This window comes from Lutra lutra, chromosome 5 (assembly GCF_902655055.1).
Source record: "Lutra lutra chromosome 5, mLutLut1.2, whole genome shotgun sequence".
Classification (NCBI taxonomy): domain Eukaryota; kingdom Metazoa; phylum Chordata; class Mammalia; order Carnivora; family Mustelidae; genus Lutra; species Lutra lutra.
The window spans coordinates 17,656,163-17,681,160 of NC_062282.1; the positions used below are offsets into that span (position 1 = coordinate 17,656,163).

The 24,998-nt window shown below is 37.4% G+C and overlaps 1 protein-coding gene across 1 annotated transcript in view; it reads right to left on the bottom strand.

The window, feature by feature from the left end:
• The window catches only part of CDH12 (cadherin 12), a 1,009,850-nt gene that overhangs the window by 14,477 nt on the left and 970,375 nt on the right, over window positions 1–24,998 (bottom strand). The window contains exon 9 of the mRNA XM_047731370.1: window positions 15,394–15,530. Coding sequence (XP_047587326.1) covers window positions 15,394–15,530 — 137 coding nt within the window. The remainder of the gene's footprint in view (window positions 1–15,393; window positions 15,531–24,998) is intronic.

Here is a 24,998-nt window from a genome sequence, read left to right on the forward strand (position 1 = left end):
ACTAGCAGTGCATCATACTAGTGTTTATCCCTGAAATTCACACACCACCGAAGTTAAGGACAACTGCCTAGCTAGTATTTTATCAAGCATGTAGTCATCATACCAGAGTTAGTTCACAGAACCAACTTTCACCAATAGTGATAATTTTCACTGGATCAAACATGTTTTCTATGTTGTGTCCATATAATTAAAACTTCATTGGGTAGGATCTTCTACATATTTAAAAAGTTCTTTCAAAATGATTCTTCCTGACAAGGTTGATAAATTACAAGGAAAATTAAGGAGAGAGGGCTTTTTATAAATAAAGATTTAAAAAACAGACTTAAGGAAGTAGAAGACATAGATTATGGAAAGCTAGGATACACGCTAAAGTGACTTGCTGGTGATAAGGAAAGAATAAACAAGATTTTTTTCCTATATTAAAAAAAAGTGTTGTTTTGAAAAACTACCAAGTCCCATCACAAGTTTTAGCCCGAGCCCTTGATATATTACCTGTCTCCCTGTCATTTGCTGAAGAAGACTCAAAACAATTAAATTAGTAAGGCATAGCATGCACAGTTTACCTTTTTTGGTATAAAATTTTACCATATGAAATTTTACAGATGGATAAACTGCTCCAAATTGTTGAAGGACCTTGTGTAGAGTCACACATTTAGGGGAATTAGAAATTAAGATTCAAACCCAGGACTATGGAAATCCAAATACCATGTATATGCCACCAGGCCTTCTATATGGTTTGGTTTAGGTGTTAAACCTTCATCTGCAGTGCTGCTGAAGAGTCATAATAGTAGTATTCTTTGAGAACTCTATCTGGATTCTTTGGAAGAAGCATACAAAATCTCAACACATGACTGATTCTGCCAACTCTCCACTATCCTGCTGTGCTAAAATTGATTAGAAAACAATAAGCACTATAAACAGTATTATAATAAATGTGTACATATTCACATATGACGCTGCGAAACCCATCATCGTGTACCAGGACACACAAAGATAACACAAAGTAAGGATGAATGGTACATTCTGGAATAGGGGATGTGCTTATAGAAGGTGTATTGGTAATCTTGGGAGATGGATGCAGAAAGTACCTATGATTTAAAAATTAATATTGGCCACAGGGAATTATCTTATTTGGTAGAAAATGTTGGCTGTTTTCACAAGTTATTTAATCTACCTTTAACTTGGTTTCTCCCTATAAAGCACAGAGTATTAGAGTCCCAAATTCATAGGTTTGTTGTATTAAATAAGTGGTGGTGTTTTATAAAATGTTAGCTCATCTTTGGTAAATTACACTATTCATTACCAAGTGCACTTCTTGGAGGTTATCTAGCTCTGTATCTATTTTTGGTATCAATTACTCCTATAGCATAATATGTAGTTAAAATTCAATGATTTGGTTAAACTTGGTTCACTTTCCTAAGAAGAAACTGGAAATTATCGAAAATAACAACAAAATTTTAAAAGTATATGCTTAATATTTTATAATGCTTACAGTGTACCTATACTAAAATATGTTACATAGATTAACTCTTTTAAGGTTCACAGTAACTCTGTTATAGACACTATTATTATCCCTATTATTGCATGTGGATCTCTGAGGAACAGAAGGGGGATGTGACTCTTCCAAAAATCACAAGTTGGAGGTAACAAGATGGGGTTCTATTTCCAAGTTCATGCTCTTAAACTCGAGTATATATTGTGTATTAGAAAACAACTAAAATTTATTTAGCTATTGAAAAAATAGACAACAAATTAATATTACAGATTAGTTTAGGAATTTATGTGAATTACTTAGCCTATTTAATTTCTGCCAACATAAAAATCAGTTTCCACTTTCTATTTTGTATGGTATATAAAGTACAAGTCCTGAGGCCATATAAAGAAGAGAGTTTTGTGTGTGTTGTTCATTTGTGCTTAGATTTTGTTTGTTTATTTGAGAGAGAGAGGGAGAGCATGAGTTGGGGAGGGGCAGAGGGACAAGCCAATTTGGGAAGCAGTAACATTTCTGTTCAAGAACTACCATACTTAAGCAATGAATTTTTAACAAGAAAATGCAATTTGTTGGAGTCATATAGATTTTTTTCATTTATGCATATAATTCAGAAAATTTTGTTGAGGAACTAATGACCCTTTTTCATCTGACTCATCTAATCTGTATTTGGGACAGCGATGATAAAATTTGTTTAATCACGACTTAGCATGAGCATTATTTTAACATTTTCACCATGTAGAAACTAGTTATCACTGAATACTTAGGGGAAAGTTTCAAATATAAATTTAGTAAATTTTATTTTATTTTATTTTTTAAAAGATTTTATTTATTTGTTGACAGACAGAGATCACAAGTAGGCAGAGAGGCAGGCAGAGAGAGAGAGAAGGAAGCAGGCTCCCTGCTGAGCAGAGAGCCCAATGTAGGGCTCTATCCCAGGACCCTGGGATCATGACCTGAGCTGTAGGCGGAGGCTTTAACCCACTGAGCCATCCAGGCGCCCCTTATTTTATTTTTTTTTATTTAAATATTTTATTTATTTATTCAACAGAGAAAGAGAGTGAGAGAGCATGCAGAAGCAGGGGGAGCAGCAGGCAGAGGGAGATGCAGGCTCCCTCCTGAGCAAGGAGCCTAATGTGGGACTAGATCCAAGATTCTGAGATCATGACCTAAGCTGAAGGCAGATGCTTAATGGACTGACATACACAGGCATCCCTAAATTTAGTGAATTTTAAAAAAACAAAATCTTACATGACTAATTGCTGTGTTCTTTGTAGTCAAATCATTTAAATTCTAATTATTATTGATGCATGTTGTTTATATTTAATAACCAGCTTATTAATAGTTTTTGGCTCACATAATCTAATCAAGAAATCATTTTGTTTTTATCCCCTGTGCTTTCAAAAGTTCTTTCTCCATCCCTTGATGTATGTCAGTGAGCTCCCTGAGCTTTCTGAGTCAGTCTGAGTTAGAATTTCCTTATTAGTAGTATTTTCAAGTATAGTTTTGATTAAGAAAACAAAAAGTAAAGCCCAAATTTCAAAAACAAGGAATAAGGGGTGCCTGGGTGGCTCAGTGGGTTAAAGCCTCTGCCTTCGGCTCAGGTCATAATCCCAGGGTCCTGGGATTGAGCCCCACATTGGGCTCTCTGCTCAGCAGTGAACCTGCTTCCTCCTCTCTCTCTGCCTGCCTCTCTGCCTACTTGTGATCTCTGCCTGCCAAAAAAAGAAATAAAATCTTCAAAATAAAAATAAATAAAATCTTTAAAAGAAAAACAAGGAATAAGGGGAAAAGATCACTGTTTATCATAAATGAGTTAAAATACTATAAAGAATATTATAAATTTTTGCCAAAAACTTGTCAACATAAATGAACTGAACAAATTCCTAGAAAGACCAACACTGACCTTTAAAATATAAAACCTTAATAGGCCTTCAGCAAATAAATAAAATCAAGTTGTAATTAAAAATCTCCCAAGAAAGAAAAAACTCATACACACGTGCCTTCACTGGGGGAATTCTTCTTCTTCTTTTTTTTTTTTCTTTTTTTTTAAACTTTGGAAATTTTTTGGAGATTTTATTTTTATTTTTAAAGATAAAGATTTCATTTATTTATTTGAAGAGAGAGAGAGAGAGTACAAACTGGGGGAACAGCAGGCAGAGGCAGAGGGAGCAGCAGACTCCCTGTCGAATAGAGAACTGGATGTAGGGCTGGATCTCAGGACCTTGGAATCATGACCTGAGCTGAAGGGAGACGGCTAACTGACTGAGACACCCAGGCACCTCACTGGGGGAATTCTATCAACTATTTAAAGACCACATAATACCAATTCTTCACAAACTTTCAGAAAATGGAGAAGGAAACACCAATTCATTCTATGTATACTGCTACTAAAGCCAATGAAAAACATCACAAGAAAACAATACAAAACAAAACAATATGGGCTAATACCACTCATAAACATAAGCATAAAAATTCCTTAACAAAATATTAACAAATCAGTTTCAACGCATACTATAGAATTACTACACAGTGACAAAATGGCATTTATCCTGAGGATGTAAGGTTAATGTCCAAGAATAACCAATCCAACACACTATATTAATAGAGGAATCCAAACAAACAAACAAAAAACCCATGGCAGTCTCAAATAGATTCAGAATTAGTATTTAACAAAATCTTACATCCATTCATAATTTTTAAAAAGTCATCTAGAGCCTAGATGTCCATCAACACATGAATGGATAAAGAAGATGTCATACACACACACACACACACACACACACACACACACACACACACACAATGGAATACTATGCAGCCATCGAATATCCCAAAATCTTGACATCTGCAACAACATGGATGGAACTAGAGGGTATTATGCTAAGCAAAATAAGTCAATCAGAGAAAGACTATTATCATATGATCTCACTGATATGAGGAATTTGAGAAACAAGACGGAAGATCATAGGGGAAGGGAGGGAAAAATGAAACAAGATGAAACCAGAGAGGGAGTCAAACCATAAAAGACTTACTCTCAGGAAACAAACTGAAGGCTGCTGGAGGTGGGGGTTTGTGAAGGATGGGGTGGCGGAGTGATGGACGTTGGGGAGGATATGTGCTATGGTGAGTGCTGTGCATTATGTAAGACTGAAATAATACATTATATGTTAATTAAAAAAAAAAAAAGAGTGACAAATAGGAGGCAAGATCTTCAACCCAGGGGCGCCTGGGTGGCTCAGTGGGTTGAGCCGCTGCCTTTGGCTCAGGTCATGATCCCGGGTCCTGGGTTCGAGCCCCACATCGGGCTTTCTGCTCAGCGGGGAGCCTGCTTCCTTCTCTCTCTCTGCCTGCCTCTCTGCTTACGTGTGATTTCTCTCTGTCAGATAAATAAATAAAATCTTAAAAAATAAAATAAAATAAAATAAAATAAATAAAAAAAAAAAGATCTTCAACCTGATCTCGTCTATCTGTAAGAACCCTACAGCTAACGTCATACCCAACAGTGAGAGAGTGAGTGCTTTCTCTCTAACATTGGGCACAGGGTAGAAATGGCTGTTCTTGTCACGTATACTCACCATTGTATAATCAAATGAAAATAAAATTTTTAAAAAAATCAAGTATCCAGATTGGAAAGAATGAAACTAAGACAGAAAACCTCAATTCACAATAAAACCAAAGATAATAAAATATATGGGAATAAATTTAACAAAATAAATGCAGGACTTATAAGCAGAAATTCACAAATCATTGCTTAGAGAAATAAAATGGGCTGTTGATGGAAAGGATTGCTGGTGATGGAAACAGAAAATTCACTTTGGAAAACAGGTTGGAACTTTCTGTAAACATTCAACATAAACTGAAAATGCAACAGTTCCCCTCCTAACTTTCTACCCAAGAGGATGAAAGAAACGTCCACACAAAAACCTGTGTTCAAATGCACATTTAAGTATTATGCATACACTTCAAAACTGACAACAATGCAAATGTCTATCTTTGGTGAATGGAAAAACATTGTGTGACATACCCATACAATAAAAATTACTTCAACAACAAACGAACAAAATAGTGACACGTGTTACAACAACCTGAACGAATCCCAAATATGCTGTCTTCTTTGATAATAAGTCTGATACTGCTCCTTGGAGCTGGATTAGCTGCAGAAAGCAAAAGGTTTTAGTGACTTTGGGTTTCTGAAGTCTTCAGAAGATTCTAGACCCAGAGCTGTCAAGTCTCCCAGATTTCATGGAGGAGATAGTAAGCCATTCTTTTTTTAGACAAACCCTTTCAGGGATGCCTGGGTGGATCAATCAGTTGTGTCTACCTTCGGTTCAGGTCACAGTCTCAGTGAGGGGGCCTGCTTCTCCCTCTGCCCCTCCCTCCCCACTCGTACTTGCTCTCTCTTTCTTGCTCTCTCTTTTACTTATTTTTTTTTTAAAGATTTTATTTATTTATTTGACAGAGATCACAAGTAGGAAGAGAGGTAGGCAGAGAGAGAGAGGGAAGCAGGCTTCCAGCTGAGCAGAAACCCAATGCGGGGCTTGAGCTCAGGACACTGAGATCATGACCTGAGCCAAAGGCAGAGGCTTAACCCACTGAGCCACCCAGGCGCCCCTCTGTCTTTCAAATAAATAAAATCCAAATGATAAATAAATAAAGGAACCCTTTCAGAATTCTTGACCCAAAGAAACTCTATGATAATTTATCATGTAGCAATAGATAACTAATCTGGGTCATAAAAAATATTAAAATATATATTAAAGAAAAGATTCTCACTAGGGCTTGAGCTGGAATGGGCCCAGCAGGGCCTCATAACACAAGTAGCCCCTGCTCCCAACCATCATGCAGAAATCTTGCCCATAGGGCCTGTCACTAGGGGTCCAGCTGCTGCTTTACTCACTACAGGAAGGTATTCAAAGTCTGCAGATATTTCCAGGGAGGCTTCTGTTTCTATGGAGATAGATACAGCTATCAGCCTCCATAGCTACAAGCAGCCTGGAATGGGGGGTCTGAGTCCATTTACCTGCCCTCTGTTCCTATGGATTGCAGCTGAGTGGGAGCCTGCTGAGGCACAGATCCTGATCTAGAGGGGTTGGTCAGCAAGGCGAGGAGGCTGGTGACAGTTTCCAGAACTCCCTGTCTCCATTATCTGCTGAAAGGGATCATAGTTATTCCCAGCACTCTCAGCCCAAGGCAAACCCTACCTAGGAGCTCATGGCCCCATTTCAGTGCCTGGACCTTGAGAGGAAGCAGGAAGTCAGGGTTTCATGTGTGGCACCTGAATGGACAAGGTGTGGGACAAGTCAGAGGCCTCCTGCCCAACTTCATCCACACCCACTGCCTAGGCACCTATGCACCCCGGCAAAAGAGGTGACGGGACTTCCCAGAAAACATCATGAAGGCCTGTCCCCAGCACCATGTCCATTCTAGCTACATCACCCCCAACAAACTCTGGCTTACCCAGGAGGCTGAGAAGAAGCAACTCATCAGGAACTTCAAGGCTCGGACCATCCAGTGCCAGTTCTTCATGTGGGAGGATGGTCACTGTCCCTTCAAGTCTGACAGTATGTACCTGCACAGCTTCTGGCTAAGGTCTGAAGCTCTGGTTCTCTCTGCCCAGAGAATGTGCTGCTGGCTTCTGTGATTGAGGTGCTGGACCCAACAACATTTCTGGGGCACCAAATTAGACGAATGAGTATTCATGGGCTGTGCCCTGGCCTTCTGGGATTCAAAACTCCTACTGGATCCCAACAGTTCTTACCAAGGCCACCTGTAACCAGGATCGACATGTGGGAAAGGGGACTGAGGGCCGGGGGTGCTAGGTGGTAGGTTCCATTCTGGGCAAGGTGGGAGATGAAAGTAGTAAGCTCTCTACCCCCAGGCACAGGAGCAGTGACACAACTGAGGAACACAGGGATAGGTGGTGGGAAAGAGGAAGTTGCTCTCACCCCCTTGCCTGGCCTTCAGTTATTACATCTGTTCTTTTGTAGAATGACCTTGGAAGCAAACAAATGAAATGTACCTAAACCATGAAAGAAAGTAAGCAAGTAAGAAACAAAGAAACAAAGAAAGATGAGGGGAGAGAGGGAGGGAAGAAGGAAGGAGAAAGAAAGAAAAAGGAAGGAAGGAAGGAAGGAAGGAAGGAAGGAAGGAAGGAAGGAAGGAAGGAAGGGAGGGAAAAGAAAGGAAGACTGGCATTTCTTCCTGAATTGGTGCTTTTCTTATCTAAAGTTTCATTTATTCACATGGCTAGTACTTGACGCTGGTGCTTTGCTAAAAGCCTAGCTGGAGGTAGAGACAAGAATACTCATTCATGGTCTCTTTATGTAGACTGGGCTTCTTTGCAGCATAGTGGCTAAAATTCAAGGGCAAGTACTTCAAAAATGGGAGAAATCCGGGCAGAAACTCTTGGATTTATGACCTAACACAGTTACATAGAAATGCATCTCCTCTGCATTTGTTAGGGCTGTCACTAGTCCACTTCGAAATTCAAGGGGAAGAAGGACCGAACCCACTTCTTGAAGGAATGTTAGTTTCACTGTCAGAAGAACATATGGGAAAGGAGAGACACAAACGTATGTCCATTTTGGGGACCTATAATCAGAAATCTCTTAGAAATGGTTCATTAGTAACTAGCATTGTAACCTTTAATAAATCCTAGGAAAACTACATTTTATTTATTTTTAAAAGGTTTTTCTTTAATGTTCCAGTGCAATATTAAAACCCAACCAAAGAGGTAAAAGACATATACTCTGAAAACTAGAGAACACTGATGAAAGAAATTGAAGATGACCCAAAGAAATGGAAAAACATTCCATGCTCATGGATGGGAAAAATAAACTTTAAATTTTGAAAGGAAGTTAGAATTGATATGAACTTATGCCCCTCATAATATCCTCCTTAGGGCTAAGGAGTTTTATAGTGGCAAAGAAAAATCATTGGCTTTATCCATAGTTCTCTTCAATGTAGTACACTGGAATTCCATATAAGATTTCATTTGACAAAGTATCCTAATGATGTACAAGTTTGAAAATTACAGATCTGTAATTCCCCACTTAAAGGTGAGAAAACTTTGGTATAATCCTGCCCTACTTTTTTTTTTTTTTTGTCAGACCCACAACTGGAGTCCAAGTCTTATTATGCTTTTCACTGGTCCATGATATCTGTCAACTAACTCAGAGAATAAGGAGGCACACTGCCTGAGATCTTCCCATGTACATGAAAATACTTACTTTTTTTTTTTAAAGATTTTGTTCTTTGTTTGACAGACAGAGAGAGAGTACAGGCAGGCGGAGTGGCAGGCAAAGGGAACGGGAGAAGGAGGCTCCCCGAAGAGCAGGGGGAGCCTGATGTTGGACCGGATCCCAGGATCCTGGGATCATCACCTGAGCCGAAGGCAGTTGCTTAACCAACTGAGCCACCCAGGTGCCCCCAAAATACTTAATTCCAAAGAGTAATGCCTACGCTGCTATTGAGGTCACCACACTGTGAGAGATCCCATTTGCATTCAATGGTCAAAGTGGTGGGTTTTTTTAAAGTATGTATTAAATATTCAATAAATACTGGCCAAATAATAGGATATTTCCAAGGACCCGTGAGAAAAGTAGTTGAAAATGTTTTGAAAACTGCAAAGCATTGACAAACACAGGATTCCTAGTATGTTAAAATATGCTGGAACGGGTAGGCTTCCTTATTTAAAGAGGACATCTGCTTTTGAATAACTATCAGTGTTAAAAATTTAATTTTGTGACTATGTACTAAATTGCAACTACAATAACTTCAAGAATGAAGTCTTAGCTTTTTATGACAAAAAAACTGAATTATAATGCAAACTGAACAAGATGCAATGAATAAGTAACACAAGCTTTCTTTCTCTTTTCTCTTTAAATCAGTTCATTTTGAAATTACAAGTTAAGATAAACCATATCTAATAATAGCTCTGTTCAATTACAGTAGTATGATCTGTATCTAGACTGAGCAATTCATAAAGAGGATTTAAATTATTCATATATATCTATGCTAAAGTCAAATATTACTTTCTATGCTGTTGGTGACAAAAACTGATCTCTAAAGAAAAAGGAACCTTAAAAATACCGCCAATCAATTTTTTCTCCAATGGAAACACTAGAGAAAACATCTCATTAATTTTAAATATTTGTAATAACATAAAGCCTTAGATATTCAGAATTCCTTTAGAGCAGGAATTCCTTCTTATTCATCTTAAAACCTCCAGAGTTTAACACAGAGCCTAATACCTTCTAGCAAATTGAAAATATCAGTGAACAAATATTCTTTCAAAAACAGACTAAAGGGAGGAGAAAGTGGGTTCAGTACAGCTGATAAAACAGGAAAGGTCTGTGTATCGTGACCCACTGGTACCACGATCTTCAGCATATTTTCCTTGAATTCTTAACCCATGGTCAGTAAGACCGTAGGTGTTGTTTCACTTCATATTAAACTCTCTACAATTTTAAAAATTCTTCTCAAGTGACTTTAATCTAACCACAGAAATTAGTATCTGGAAAGCAACTAAAACCCATTATTTTGATGAAAAAAAGGGGTGATTTTATACTTGTAGTTAATAGATATCAGTCAGTACACAATCAAATTTCTGAAACATGCCAATTCACTATAGAATTACAATAGATAAGCAGTCTAACAAGTCTAGAGAGATAGATAATAGGTAGATGATAGACGATAGATAAATAGATGTCAAGACTAACAAAAATTTCTTTCTTTCTTTTTTTTTTTTAAGATCTTATTTATTTATCTGACAGAGAGAGACAGTGAGAGAAGGAACACAAACAGGGGGAGTGGGAAATGGAGAAGAAGGCTTCCTGATGAGCAGGGAGCCCATTGTCAGTCTTGATCCCAGGACCCTGGGATCACGACCTGAGCCAAACTCAGATGCTTAATGACTGAGTCACCCAGGTGCCCCATGGACTAACAAAAACGTCCACTCAATTTTATGTACATTGCAAATGTATAATTTTTCATAGATATTGTACTCTATCTATGCATATGAAAATCACATTGACTAGTTCAATTAATAACTTACTTAAAATATATCTAATAAGCTTAGGCAAGTGACTGATTGTCCTTGTGAAATTCTCTTTTGGAGTGAGAGAGTCCAGGATTCCCATCTTCTTTGGTCACCACGCCCAGTGTCACACGGAGCTACAGCGAATTATCTTGGAGCTTACATTTTCTCACACTCACAGTGTGGACCATAACACTCATCTTAATTTAGTGCATATTAAACTAGTAGAATTCTTTAGTTTATTTATTATTATTATTATTATTATTTCAGACAAATTAGATACTTTCTTCTCATTTGGTCTAAGAACATCACTTCATGGCTAACTATATGGCATGCATGCAGATGAAATTCTTCAGAAAATTCCATCACAAAATCTAATTCTTTATGTTTAAACCCTTTATCATTGAATGATCACACTTGGTCATTTATAACCTTTCACAACTTCCCCCTGGAGGTTGTTTAAGAACACCCTTAAATTTGAAATCCCTGGAATTAACCACAATTGGCATTGTTATAATTTACTAAAATTCTCTATTTTGGTGAATTTCTGACTGCTCCTACACTTTAATATCCTTAAGCATAGACTTCAGTCTCATTTTTCCCATAACTCACAAAAAGTTGTGTTTTGCACATAAATGATATTTTATAAAACTTATGAAAACACATGTATGAATTTATGTTTAGCTTGAATTGTGGCTAGTAATGCCAGAATTTAATTTTTCTGTACACATGAAAATGTTATCATTTGCATTATTGTGAAGTAAAAAGAAGTTATAACAAAATAGCTCTATATGCCAAATAACCTCAAAAAAATAATTACCCAACAATTTAATCCCAACTCATAATGATATACTTGAATACAAAATTTTCCCCAAATATAGAAGTTAGGGAGTCATTTCACTGATTTTTGACCAGTTTCATAATAAATGCAAATAAATGGATAACTATTGACCAAGAAAAGTAGAATTGTCTCTGGGACCATTTGTTTACTTCACAATTATATAAAATATGTTCTAAGGCTTTAATTATCTTTGCCTAATGATGGTTATTATAGTAATGCTGAAAAAAACTGGAAACATTTGTGTACTGAAAGTTTCTGATAATTTGAAGAAGTGAAGTTTTGGAACTTCTTTCTTTCTTAAAATTGTCAAGATTAGTATCATAAAAACAGCAAAGTAATGAAGCATAAAAGGATTATTAGAAGTCTAATAAAATTATTTGGATCTCCAACTATAGGAACACTGATTAATGACTGCATTTTAATTAATTGGAAGTTGTTCAATCATAGTAACGTTTCCTTTGCCTGAGATTTTTTATGTGAGGGTCAGGCCAAAACACATGCTAGTTAAATCTGCAATAAGGTATACTTACATAATTTTTTCTCCTCGGCAGTATAAGTGTAAATTATTTATTTCTCAGTCATTCACCATGTGGATAGTTTCCTGCTCAGCTGGCTAGTTTGATCAATGAAAACAGCCTTATGCATTAGAATATGAATAAATTTTACTTTTAAACTCTGTGAATTCAAGCAAAATAAAACCCATAATAAGCTATTCTTATTGTAAATCTTTAATTACCGTGTGGTATGCATTCAGTCTCCTTATTTTTCACATGGATACATAGCATTTACCCCAGCAGACTTCCTTGGGGTCTAATATCTACACAGTGGTCTTGGAATAGGTACTGGAACAGAACAGGGGTACCTATTTTAGAAATGTTAATTTAACATCACTCTTATACTATATAAGATTTATACACACACATATATGGATAAATGGATAAGGTATATATTATGTGTCTAAGTTCCAGTTCTGTATATTTCCCAGTAAGGACCAACATAACTAATGAGAATCCACACACAAGGGTTTTCTAATTTGCATTTAGGTAAAAACCAGAGCTAGCATATGCCCTAATCATATTGACAGCTAAAAAACCCCCAGATTTCTCTAAATCTGAAAAATCTAAGGGGCGCCTGGGTGGCTCAGTGGGTTAAGCCTCTGCCTTCGGCTCAGGTCATGGTCTCAGGGTCCTGGGATCGAGCCCCGCATCGGGGTCTCTGCTCAGCGGGGAGCCTGCTTCTCTCTCTCTCTCTCTGCCTGCCTCTCTGCCTACTTGTGATCTCTGTCTGTCAAATAAATAAATAAAATCATTAAATTAAAAAAAAGAAAAATCTAAAATTGGGGCTCAGTGTCAGGTACTTCTACTGCAAAAGTGCACACACCCTCCTTTCATTGTGTAGGTGGGCCAAGTAGAGTCTCTGACGAGGTACCAGACCCACTACTATCCCACCCTCACACCATGGTGATGGTCTGGGTGGTCTACACAGCCGCTGGGGAGAAAGAGAACTTCCCGAGCCCTAGGTAATTAATGAACTATCTGCAGACTTTCACCCTGAGTTAATGTATGGAAGCCTACTATTCCTACTTCAAGAAATATGGTTTTTGTGTCTATTAATAGGAAGGTTTAGGTAAGATTAGATAGTTTCTAATAATCTTTTGTTATGATCAATATGCCTTTGGCAATACTTGAAGAGACCATCTCTGCTTATTTGTCACTTATTATATGCAAGCCATTAGAGTGAATGGTTCAGGGAGGTCTTACACTCCACAGTTTAATTCACATTCACCACATTTGCCAAAGATCTTAGAAAACCAACATTTATTTTCTAACTATAATATAGTTAAGTTATCCCCCAACCTTCTGAGCGAAATAATTCAAAGTTAATATGAAAGGAATAATGAGTAACAAATGGAATAGGATATGGTATAGGAGGGGGAAAAAGATACCAGATGTGAAAGGAAACCAGGAAAACACCACAAAGAAAACGGGTGTCCTCTGAAAAGGGGAGACTGGCGTTCTGTTCTCTTGATGATATGTTTACTCAGGCCGCTGACTGGATGATCCGCTCTCAGAGCCTAACTGAGCAAGGAGAGCAGATGTGAAAGGAGATGGCTGCACAGAGAAACCATTCAGTAGAACAGCCTGGGAAGTCCCTGTCCAGTGTGACAAGGATGTGTGAGTTTCCTCAGGGTCAAATGAGCACAACAGGAAGCTAAAATTGAGAAATCATGCTATAAACTCTCCTAAGAAGACTGTCCTCTCTATGCAAGGGGACCCTGGAATTAAGAGGTTGGAACCCAACTTTGGGTTCCCAAATCAAGTTCCTATGTGGATAGGATGTCCAGAGCCCCCCTACATCAAATAACTCAAAGATCACATAAGAAGACAAAGTTTTGGCAACTGCCTTCACTGTCAGTCCCTTTTTAGCCCTAGAAGCAGTGGCAAGCAATGGAGTATTATATGGGGGCAGGTAAAAGAGACTCATGTATCTGTCCTTGCCTCTGTCCTTTCCACTCTAATTCTCCAGCCGGAGAATCTATCCCCCCACCAGCGAGGGTCACCGTTTCAACTTACGATGTGCTTGAGTTCTGCAGTCATCTATTCCTGTGTAACAACAATGGCCCTAAAATGCAGTTGCTTGAATTAATTACTGTTTTAGTCCTTCTCCCATTGTTGTGAGGTAAGCATCTGGGCAGGGTTGGTCTGGGTGTATGTTCCATTTCACGGGGCGTTGGTAGAGGTTGCATTGTGGTATTCCGCTAACAAATGGCCTGGGCTAGAGATCCCAAGACAGATTCACCCACATACAAAGCACACTGGTAGGTATGAGCTGAACTGCGATGGTCAACCTGACCACAGTGTGTGACCTCCCAAGTATGGCAGCCTTGGGGAAGTCAGTTTACTCCCATGACAGGTCAGTGTTCCAGTAAACAAGGTGGATACTGCATGTTCTTTTACGTTCGTCTTACCCTTAATAATCAGAGTAACGACAACATAATGAAATCAGCTGAAGATACCAGTAAGGCCTGAGAATAGGTGTCTGACTATTCATGTTTGGAAGCAATTGTTGAAGATAAACAAAACTGTTTAATATTTACACCCCATTGAATTGAGACTGAACAAAAACCCCTCAACAGAAGCATTCACAGTTAGCTCTCCCTTGCATAGAAAAATGAAATTAGCTGCCACAGTATGTGTACCAGATAAACATAATAAAATGAGAAAGAAACAAAATGAAAGATGCTCAGAAGGGATTTCCCCAAATCTTTCAAAAGACCGTAAGCAGATGGATGGGAAGATGCACTTTCTTGTGCAGACAACTACATTGATAACCACCCACCCCACCCCAATCTGTTACCTTAGGAAGTCATGATAGTATCCTAGGTTGTTCAGACAAACATATTGAGAGCTATGTCACTCTCAGTTTAGAGGAGTCTCTTCTGAACCAAGCAGAAATCAACACAAGGGATTGGTCTTAACAATCCTTTCAATTTTGAGTGACTCCTTAAAGAAAAGCACTTAAAGCTCCTGTATATTGCAGTGAAATTCATTAAAAAAAATACATTAAAATTACATTCTAAGGAAAGGAGAGAGAAGGAAGGGGGTGATTTTAAAATACTCTCTTCAGTTTCAGAAATTATTTCAGAATGGATGATTCCGTGTGAGAATTCATTCCTCCTGCCTGGCCTCAGGAGCTGCTGATACTGTCTACGGAGGTCCGGTGTGGAAGAGAAGTTGGAACGCCGGTGGGTGATATTAGAGGGCACAGTGTGGAAAGGGATGAGGTTACACAATGAAATGCGCTGCTAGATATTCATGCAAGTCTGCAAACAGGGCTCATTGGCAGCTGTCACAATTCCTCTGGACTTATGCTCTGAGGAAAAGGAACAGGTTTCCGAGTTTCCCCAGGAGACCACTCAGCTGTCAGTACAAAAAATGAAAAACACCTCAACAGGGACTCGTTTAAGAGTGTTCAATCCAAAGAATTGCAGTGTAACATTGATTCTGTCCATGCCATACTTACTAACTTTACTCGCAATTATGGAGAAATTATACTGCGCGGTGCTTTCTCTGTCTAGTAATTCATTAGTGGCAATGGTTCCTTCGGTTCCGTCTATTGTAAAGTAGCTGTCCCCATCACTCTTCCAATCTATGAAGTACCTGTGTAGAAAGAGAGTGGATGCAAATGTGCAATGATTACACATGAATCATAATGGCAGTCGGGCTAACTTGACACAGTTTCTTATTTTTCTCCCCGTAGCTATTACCCACCTTGCAATAAAGAAGAGTGTCAATGACAGCTTCTTTATTGCAAAGTCAGTATGCTCAAGGGGAAACTGGAAATAATGAAAGATTTAGTACTCCTGCTGTTCATATTATTTTAGGGTCTTGACACCTTGAAAGCTCAGCAGAGACTAAAATTCTAGAGCTGACCATGGGTTTCCTTAACCTGCTGAATATTAAAACTTTTCCAAGTAGTGAAAGATTCCATGGTGGCTGTGAGAAGATCTGGGGAGGGGGAACCGTCTGAATTCAGCTGCAAAGAACATTGGCCAGAACACACATAGAATCTTCATTTCCACAGATAGAAAAAGAAAAAAAATAATAATATTGTGGAAATTGAGGGGCAATTTTGTAATTGACAATGTGGCAATTGTACAGAAATATTTTCCTCAAACACATATAAAAGAGCCACTATTGTTTTATTACTCTGTGTATCAGGACAACTTTCTAAAAAATAAACAAAATAGTGAACTTAGCTAATAATGTCCCTTTATCTTCTTTATTAGTTTACCTATTTGTTAACAACAGATGTTGCCTTCTTTATGTGCAGCAGCTGGACTAGAAAATCCAAGAAAATTAATTAGAAAAAAAAAAACCCAGAAACTGAATTTATATAAATCTTTATGTAGCAGATATATAGAGCGAAAAAATCTTTTTCCAACACATATTTTTATCATAGTAATAAAATTTTTGAAATCTTAGCATGTACCAGATACTGTTCTAAATACTTACATGTATTACCTTACTAAAGTCCTACAAAAGCCCTAAAAACTAAGTATTATTCATCTCCCTACTTTACCAATGGAAAAACTGAAACACAGAGATACTAAGGAATCTGCCCCAGTTCACATAGTTGGAAAGTTTTAGAGCTGGTCTTTGAACCAGCTTATCGATGTTTTCTGTATAACTATCATCCTGTAATCTTATCATTTTTAATTAGGACATTTTATGTGAAAGGGCTTTGCTCATCAAAATGCTCAATGAGCAATATATTTATCACCATGACTCCAGCCTGGGAATCACAGCGAGGTCAACAAGCAGACAACATCAGGCCAAACAAAGTTAGCCAAGTCATGTACTTCAAAGTAGAAATGTTAAGATGCCTAAACTACAAAGCTCCCACACAAACCCCTAAAACACAGAGCACGGGTATACATGGCCAGACCCTGTTCCACGCAACCATGTTTTGCTTATCTCTTACTCACTGTTCTCTGGCATCTAATCTTTGGCTCTGTCACCTCATAGAGTTTTGGTACATCCCTTCTCTGGATGTGATCCTCTCAGAAAGTTTCCTGCCTTCTTCTGGAGTCCCACTGAAACTTGTCTGACCCTTTTCTACTCAACAGTACACCTTCAGCATCTTCCTACAGCTGATCAGACTGCAAGATGGTGGCTCTAGCACTAGGTCCTGGCATTTCCCTGACATCCTGTCTTTGTGTGACGGACTCACCCCTGGGTCTGACTAAACCGTAACCATGAGGCAACAACCACACTTTCCATTGTGATGTCCTGCCCAAGATAGCAATTAAAAGAACTGGCCATCAGTGAAACTGGAAATGAACTACTCCTACATTTCCTAGAATTTCCTAGACATTTTCAGAAGAGACATGACCCTGTCCTAAAATGTCTAGATCATTTTTCAGGAGATAATTTCTCCCAGAGTGTAGATCCCATGTTTACTCTAGGTTTGTCACAGCTCACAGCCAACCTAAGGCTAGAATTATATTTTAATTGCAGTTAATCACAACAGTGTAATAATGGATTGTCTAATTTGTCCTCACACACCAGTGTAAATGAGCAGAGCCCTGAAATACAGAATTTGAATCACCTTATGTTTATTTGGTAAGTAGATAAGATTTAATTTTTAAAGGTGTTTATGATCTATATATGATGAAACAAATGTATAGTTCATATAAGTATGCAGCCACTGTTGTTAAGAAACCTGTTTTAACAACTGAATAGAAATAAAAAATTAACGCATTAACCTAATCTGTGCAGACCACTTGAGAGAGTACAATTTTATTACTTTTCTGTAAATGAGTTTTTAGAAATGCCTTAAAAAGTTTTCTTCTCTTCATTAGGTAAGCATTCTCCTTAAAATTGTGTCTTTTAATTTGCCTAATAACTTTCTCACAGCTAATGGAAAAGCTAAATTCTCAAACACATTTTGTAAAAAGTACTTGATGGTACCGAGTTACTCTAAAAAGTATTACATCTCATTCCTTAAGCAATAAAGATGTAGGAGTAATGATTCAGGTCAAGGTAGGAAACTTTTTTTGTTAATGTGATAATAATCAAAATCTCTTCCCTCTGTCTTCTCTTAGTCACTGGTTGTTTTTTGTTTTGTTTTGTTTTGTTTTTTTGTTTTTTGTTTGTTTGTTTTTGTCTTGGGGAAGATAATTAAATGAAAGTAAATTCAGTTCAATTTATTTCCACATTTTATTAAGAACCTAAGCCACATATAACAACACTAAGATTATAATTGCTTCATCAAGAATCACAATTACATGCTTTTCTTAGAAATCCTAACATTTCTTTCGAACATTTTAAATAGTAGTTGCCAGTTTCCTATTAGCTCCTCTTCGTTTTTTTTTTCCTAATCCTCCTCCTCATTCTAACTTTTCTCTTAGTAAAATTAAGAGTTACAGATAGTTTAGAGAGCTTCTCTTGTTTGTTTGATGTAAAAGTAAACATTTTATAAAATTATAATGATTTAATAAAGGCATAACCCTTGTGTCTTCAAATTTTTCATTTGGAAGCACATAATATGATTAAAACACATCTTTAAAGAAAGATAAATGCATCATAATCTACAGTTATTAAAAATAGTTGTTATATTTTATTTCCCTCTAGTTAATTAAGATTTTCCTTTTTTTTTTTTTTTTTTTTTTTTCCCTTAAGGGTTTTATTTATTTATTGGAGAGAAAGGCAAAGGGAGCATGGCAGAGGGAGGGGCACCAGGAGAGGAAGAAGCAAACTCGCTGCTGAACACATAGCCTGACTTGGGGCTCCAGCCCAGGACCCTGAGATTACAACTTGAGCCAAAGTCAGATGCTCAACTGACTGAGCCACCCAGGCACCCCAAGATTTTCTAATTTTCTCAAGTCATTTTTACATAGTCCTATATGATCTCCTGACTTGTATCCATTTATGTAACTGGATGCTAACTTTATCTTCCCCCAACATTTTATACCCAGACTTTGGTTTATTCTTCAGAGACTCTGAAGCAGCTTGCTCTAGTGGGAAGAAAGTAAAGTTTAGGCAAATATTAATCTAATTTGGGTTCAGTTTCAATATTAAACTGGTAGTCTCAGTTTTCTCATGTATCTTTTTAAAAATTTTTATTTATTTATTTGACAGACAACTAATATCTGGACACTTAGCCATTGAGATTTCCTTTAGTATATCACTAGAATAATATAAAATTTGTTTAAAAATAAAAGCAAACTCATTATTGACTCTCAAGATCCAATCCACATGAAAATTAGACCTGTAAGTTTGTATTACAGATCTATGGAATGTTGTCAATAAATTCTCAGTTATGTCTAAATCTTATAAGAACTTTGTGGTTGTTCTAGAAAAATAAAAGGTACTGAATCTCAAATAATATTTTATTTCAATACATACCAAAAATTGTTAATAAAACAATTGTATAATTTGGTATTTGTTTTTTCAGCCTGACAAATGTCAATATTGTCATAGTTCAAGTAAACATTTTTCAGATTTAGGCAGTGCCTGGGTGGCTCAGTCAGCTCAGGTCATGATCCTGGGGTCCTGGGATGGAGCCCTGCATCAGGCTCCCTGCTCAAGGAGGAGTCTGCTTCTCCCTCTGCCCCTGCTTGTGCTCTCTCTCTTTCTCTTATTGCTCTTTCTCTCATGCATGTGTTCTCACTAACAAAATCTTTAAAAATAATGATTTAAACATTTTTCACATTTAATTAAAGTTGTTGTAAGGTTTACATCAGGGAAACAGATGCAAAATGTTTAGAGTACTTTCAAGTATCTAATAAAGTCCATAGCTACTATATCTTAAGGAATTAAATATTGTATATTTTTACTGACTTGTTTTGACTTTCTATCAATTTTGTTTAATAGGCTACTGAGAACTATGATATTTTAATTACATTTTCAGCAATCTTAAGATTAAAAAGCAGCTCAAACACTTAGATGAGTAACTCAATCACACTGAAGAAGGGGAGCTGTTAGTTTGACTTTTAGAATCGGCTGCTTATGGTTAAATCTTATTCTCATACTTACTGAGGACATAACTGGATCTTCCCGGGCCTCAGTTTCTCTCACTGTAAAATAATGTCAGTTGTGATGTTTAAACACATCTGGCCAAAACACTCAGCTCAAAACCAGGAATAAATTAGTTAGTATGATGTCACTATGTTGGGGCATCTGGGTGGTTCAGTGGGTTAAATGTCTGCCTTTGGTTCAGGTCATGATCCCAGGGTCCTGGGATGGAGCCCTGTATCAGTCTCCCGGCTAGGTGGGGGGCCTGCTTCTCCCTCTGCCCCTGCCCCCCACCCTGCTCACACCAGTACTCGAGTGCTTGCTCTCTCTCTCTCTCTTTCAAATAATAAATAATAAAATCTTTAAAACTGATGTCACTATACATTGACAGTTAATTGTCACCACAGCAAATAAAAGTCAACCTGTCCATCTGGTAAATGTTATTTGCAGTAGCTCCTATTTTACTGATTGTCCATGGACTGGTCATTGAGGAAAAAAGCAATGAGTTTATTCACAAAGGATCTTCTCACTCTTCATAGCAAGTTAAGTTCTCGATCAACAGCATCTCAAGTGAATTATTCTTAATCATTCCATTGGTGTAAATTCAGAGGGAATGCTTCTTTCATTTCCAGTGCAATCAAAATAAGCAGGGAATTGTAACCAAGGTGTTGCCGTTCTTTAATGTTGTCAACTACAGACTAGATCCAATCATAAACGGAGATTTTAAGGGATGAGTAATTGGATACGAACATGTCTGAGGCCAATATATACTTAACGGTCTCACTGTGGGGAGTTTCTGGCTCATGGCTCTCCAAGCAGATTAAGGAAAGATTACAAACATACAAATCCAGTCACTGATAGATTATACAACCTAAAACTAGTATTAAGGAATATGAAAGTAAAATTCATCAAAACTCAACTTTTCTTTTTACCTTTGTTCACACAATTACGTTCCCTTCAATTAAAATGGTTTTTCAATCTTTATTTCATTTCCTTCATCCTTGACTTTAAAGAATTCTTGTATGTTTTGGAGAAAAGTCCTTTATCAGACCAGTTTTTTGCAAATATATATATATTAAAATTCACATTGTGAATGCTAAAGGAAAGAGATAGGCTAAGCAGTGCTCAAAAAAAGGATTAACTGATTTATCTTAATGAATATTTTATATAACCTTACAGATAAAATGTTTTCTCACAATTGCTCTCTGAATATTAAGTATTTTCCAAGAAAATAGGCTGTAAATACAATATTGGTTTGCTCTCTGCTAACTAATAAAACTAGAATACAAAAGAGCGATTAGAGTTACACAAAAAGAGAAACTGGACTCTACATAAGGGAGCATTTTTAAAGGGCACTTAAAGAAAAATAAATACTGTTTTAGTCTCTTTATCAGAAATTATCTTTCACAATTTACTTTCTTAATTCTAAGTGGAGACAACTGACATTTAAAATAGCTAAGACGAAGCACCACCAAAAGATATATTGTCAACTTTGAGATCACTTGAAGGATGCAGGGAAAATTCAACACAAAAAATGTTAAATGAAAAAAATAAGAGATATTGTGTACAAATGGTAGACATGGAAAAGCAGATGGAATCTGATGGTACGGAATATTTCAAAGAAATTCAGGGAAAAAGTAAAAGGAAATGTGGAATTTAGACACTACAGTAGCAGCTTAATACATTAATATATGGGGAGTATGCCCTATTTAACTTTTTTATTACTGTGATGGGTTTAGGACCCCCAAGAGAATTATTCGTTCAAAGTTGATTTTTGTATGGTATCTATGATATCTACTTGCAAGTGTACTGATGATATTTTGCTTCTATTAACTCCATTTATAGAAGCTAAGGAACTGAGAAACAATTTGGAAAAAAAAAAAAGAAAGAGAAGGAAAGAAAAAGAGGGAAAGAAAAAGAAAGTATACTCTTGACTCTCTTGTTAAAATAGCAGAGATTGAGCCCTAAACACCCAGGTCTTCAAACTTTTAAAAAACAAAAAGACCTATTATTATATATGATAATATATAAATATATAAAAATATTCAATATGCAATAAAGGTACCTATTATAAATATTTATTTATATACAATAACATATAGATATTAATTAATTAATTTCAAAGAGAGAGAGCGTGCAGGGGAGGGGCAGAGGGAGAAGGAGAGAGATTGCTCAACTCCTCAGTGAGCACAGAGCCCAATATAAGGCTCAGCTCTCAGGACCCTGAGATCATGACCTGACACTAAATCAAGAGCAGGTTGCTTAACTGACTGAGCCATCCAGGCGCCCAAGACCAGTTATATTTATATATCAGGTCTGTTTATGGTCATTTTGGAAAAAATATAAATGTGCAAATACACATACATACACATTCTATATTTCACTATATAGTAGGATAAATTTATCAAGAGAACTTTAAAATAAAATTAAATTTTGTATTTAGTATGTAAGAGAACAAGGAAATATCCCCAAATCTCAAGTATCTTTTCATTTTCTGCATTTTGGAGAAGGCGGCTAAAAAGTGAATACATATTTATCTAATGAGCAAAAAAAAATGGCAAAGTATGGTTAATGTCTTTAGTGAACATAAAAGATAAGAAAAACACAATATTGGGAGGACGAAGTGAGTTAGAATGGGCAGTGAGGGGGCCCCTGGGTGGCTCAGTGGGTTAAGCCTCTGCCTTCGGCTCAGGTCATGATCCCAGGGTCCTGGGATCGAGCCCCACATCGGGCTCTCTGCTCTGCAGGGAGCCTGCTTCCTCCTCTCTCTCTCTCTGCCTGACTCTCTGCCTACTTGTGATCTCTGTCTGTCAAATAAATAAATAAAATCTTAAAAAAAAAAAAAAGAATGGGCAGTGAGTATCCATATGGTTTTGCCACCTAAGTCGGCAGAAGTTGAGGATGAAGGCAATGAAGTAGAGGGTGAGAAACTATTTTATGGAGGGAATAGAATTGTGTGAACAAAGGTAGAGAGAAAAGTTGAGTTTTGGTGAATCTAATTTCCAGATTTCTTTTTTTTTTTTTATACTTCTTTTTTTTTTTTTTCAGCATAACAGTATTCATTATTTTTGCATCACACCCAGTGCTCCATGCAATCTGTGCCCTCTACAATACCCACCACCTGGTGCCCCCAACCTCCACCCCCACCCCTTCAAAATTCTCAGATCGTTTTTCAGAGTCCATAGTCTCTCATGGTTCTCCTCCCCTTCCAATTTCCCTCAACTCCCTTCTCCTCTCCATCTCCCCTTGTCCTCCATGCTATTTGTTATGCTCCACAAATAAGTGAAACCATATGATAATTGACTCTCTCTGCTTGACTTATTTCACTCAGCATAATCTCTTAGCAAACTCAACACCCAAAGAACAAATAATCCAATCAAGAAATGGGCAGAGGACATGAACAGACATTTCTGCAAAGAAGACATCCAGATGGCCAACAGACACATGAAAAAGTGCTCCATATCACTCGGCATCAGGGAAATACAAATCAAAACCACCATGAGATATCACCTCACACCAGTCAGAATGGCTAAAATTAACAAGTCAGGAAATGACAGATGCTGGCGAGGATGCGGAGAAAGGGGAACCCTCCTACACTGTTGGTGGGAATGCAAGCTGGTGCAACCACTCTGGAAAACAGCATGGAGGTTCCTCAAAATGTTGAAAATAGAACTACCCTATGACCCTGCAATTGCACTGCTGGGTATTTACCCTAAAGATACAAACGTAGTGATCCGAAGGGGCACGTGCACCCGAATGTTTATAGCAGCAATGTCTACAATAGCCAAACTATGGAAAGAACCTAGATGTCCATCTACAGACGAATGGATAAAGAAGACGTGGTATATATACACAATGGAATACTATGCAGCCATCAAAAGAAATGAAATCTTGCCATTTGCGACGATGTGGATGGAACTAGAGGGTATCATGCTTAGCGAAATAAGTCAATCGGAGAAAGACAACTATCATATGATCTCCCTGATATGAGGGAGAGGAGATGCAACATAGGGGGTTGAGGGGGTAGGAGAAGAGTAAATGAAACAAGATGGGATTGGGAGGGAGACAAACCATAAGTGACTCTTAATCTCACAAAACAAACTGAGGGTTGATGGGGGGAGGGGGTTGGGAGAGGGGGTGGGGTTATGGATATTGGGGAGGGTATGTGCTATGGTGAGTGTTGTGAAGTGTGTAAACCTGGCGATTCGCAGACCTGTACCCCTGGGGATAAAAATATATGTTTATAAAGCTGTAAAAAAAAAAAAAAAAAGAAAGAAAGGATGAATACCCAAGTTTTGTAGCAACATGGACGGGACTGGAAGTAATTTCCAGATTTCTTAATGCTGGTTCTGAGCCGAATATCACTTCATGCTATATCTGAATTGTATACGTTTATCAGTGACTTGATTTGCATATCTGTAATCTCTCCTTGATCTCTTTGGGTAGTCGTTAGCCAGAAACTCAGCAGAAGCTACTCCCAATGAGATAATTGAGTATATGTAAGCTTTAGATAGGGTCTTCTCAAGTTACTCATCCATCAGAATCTCCTGCTTACAATCGGATCTATCCTATAGTTGAAAATATTAAAGAAGAGCAACACCTTTAAATTTCCTGCTTATTCTGAATAGTATTCATAGAACTCAACAAAATGAAAACAAACAACCCAATTTAAAAATTGGTCAAAGACCAGGACAAATCTTACAAAGGAGATACACAGATTCCAACTGAGCCCATGAAAAGATGTTCCACTAAGTCGTATAGTCAGCAAATTATAACAACTATGAGGTACCACTACACATCTTTTAGAATGTCCAAAATTTGGAATACTGAATACCAAATGCTGGCGAGGATGCAAACAACAGGCACTTTCAGTCATTGATAATGAAAATGAAAAATGCTACAGTCCCTTTGGAAGACAGTTGAGCGGCTTTTTACAAATCTAGGCATGCTCTTACCATATGGTCCAGCAAATGCACTTCTTAATAATGATACAAAGGAGCTGAGAATTTATTTCCACATAAAAACCTGCACCTAGATCTTTATACTGCTTTATCAGTAATGGCCAAGACTTTAAAGTAATGAAGATGTTCTTTAGTTAGTTGAATGGAC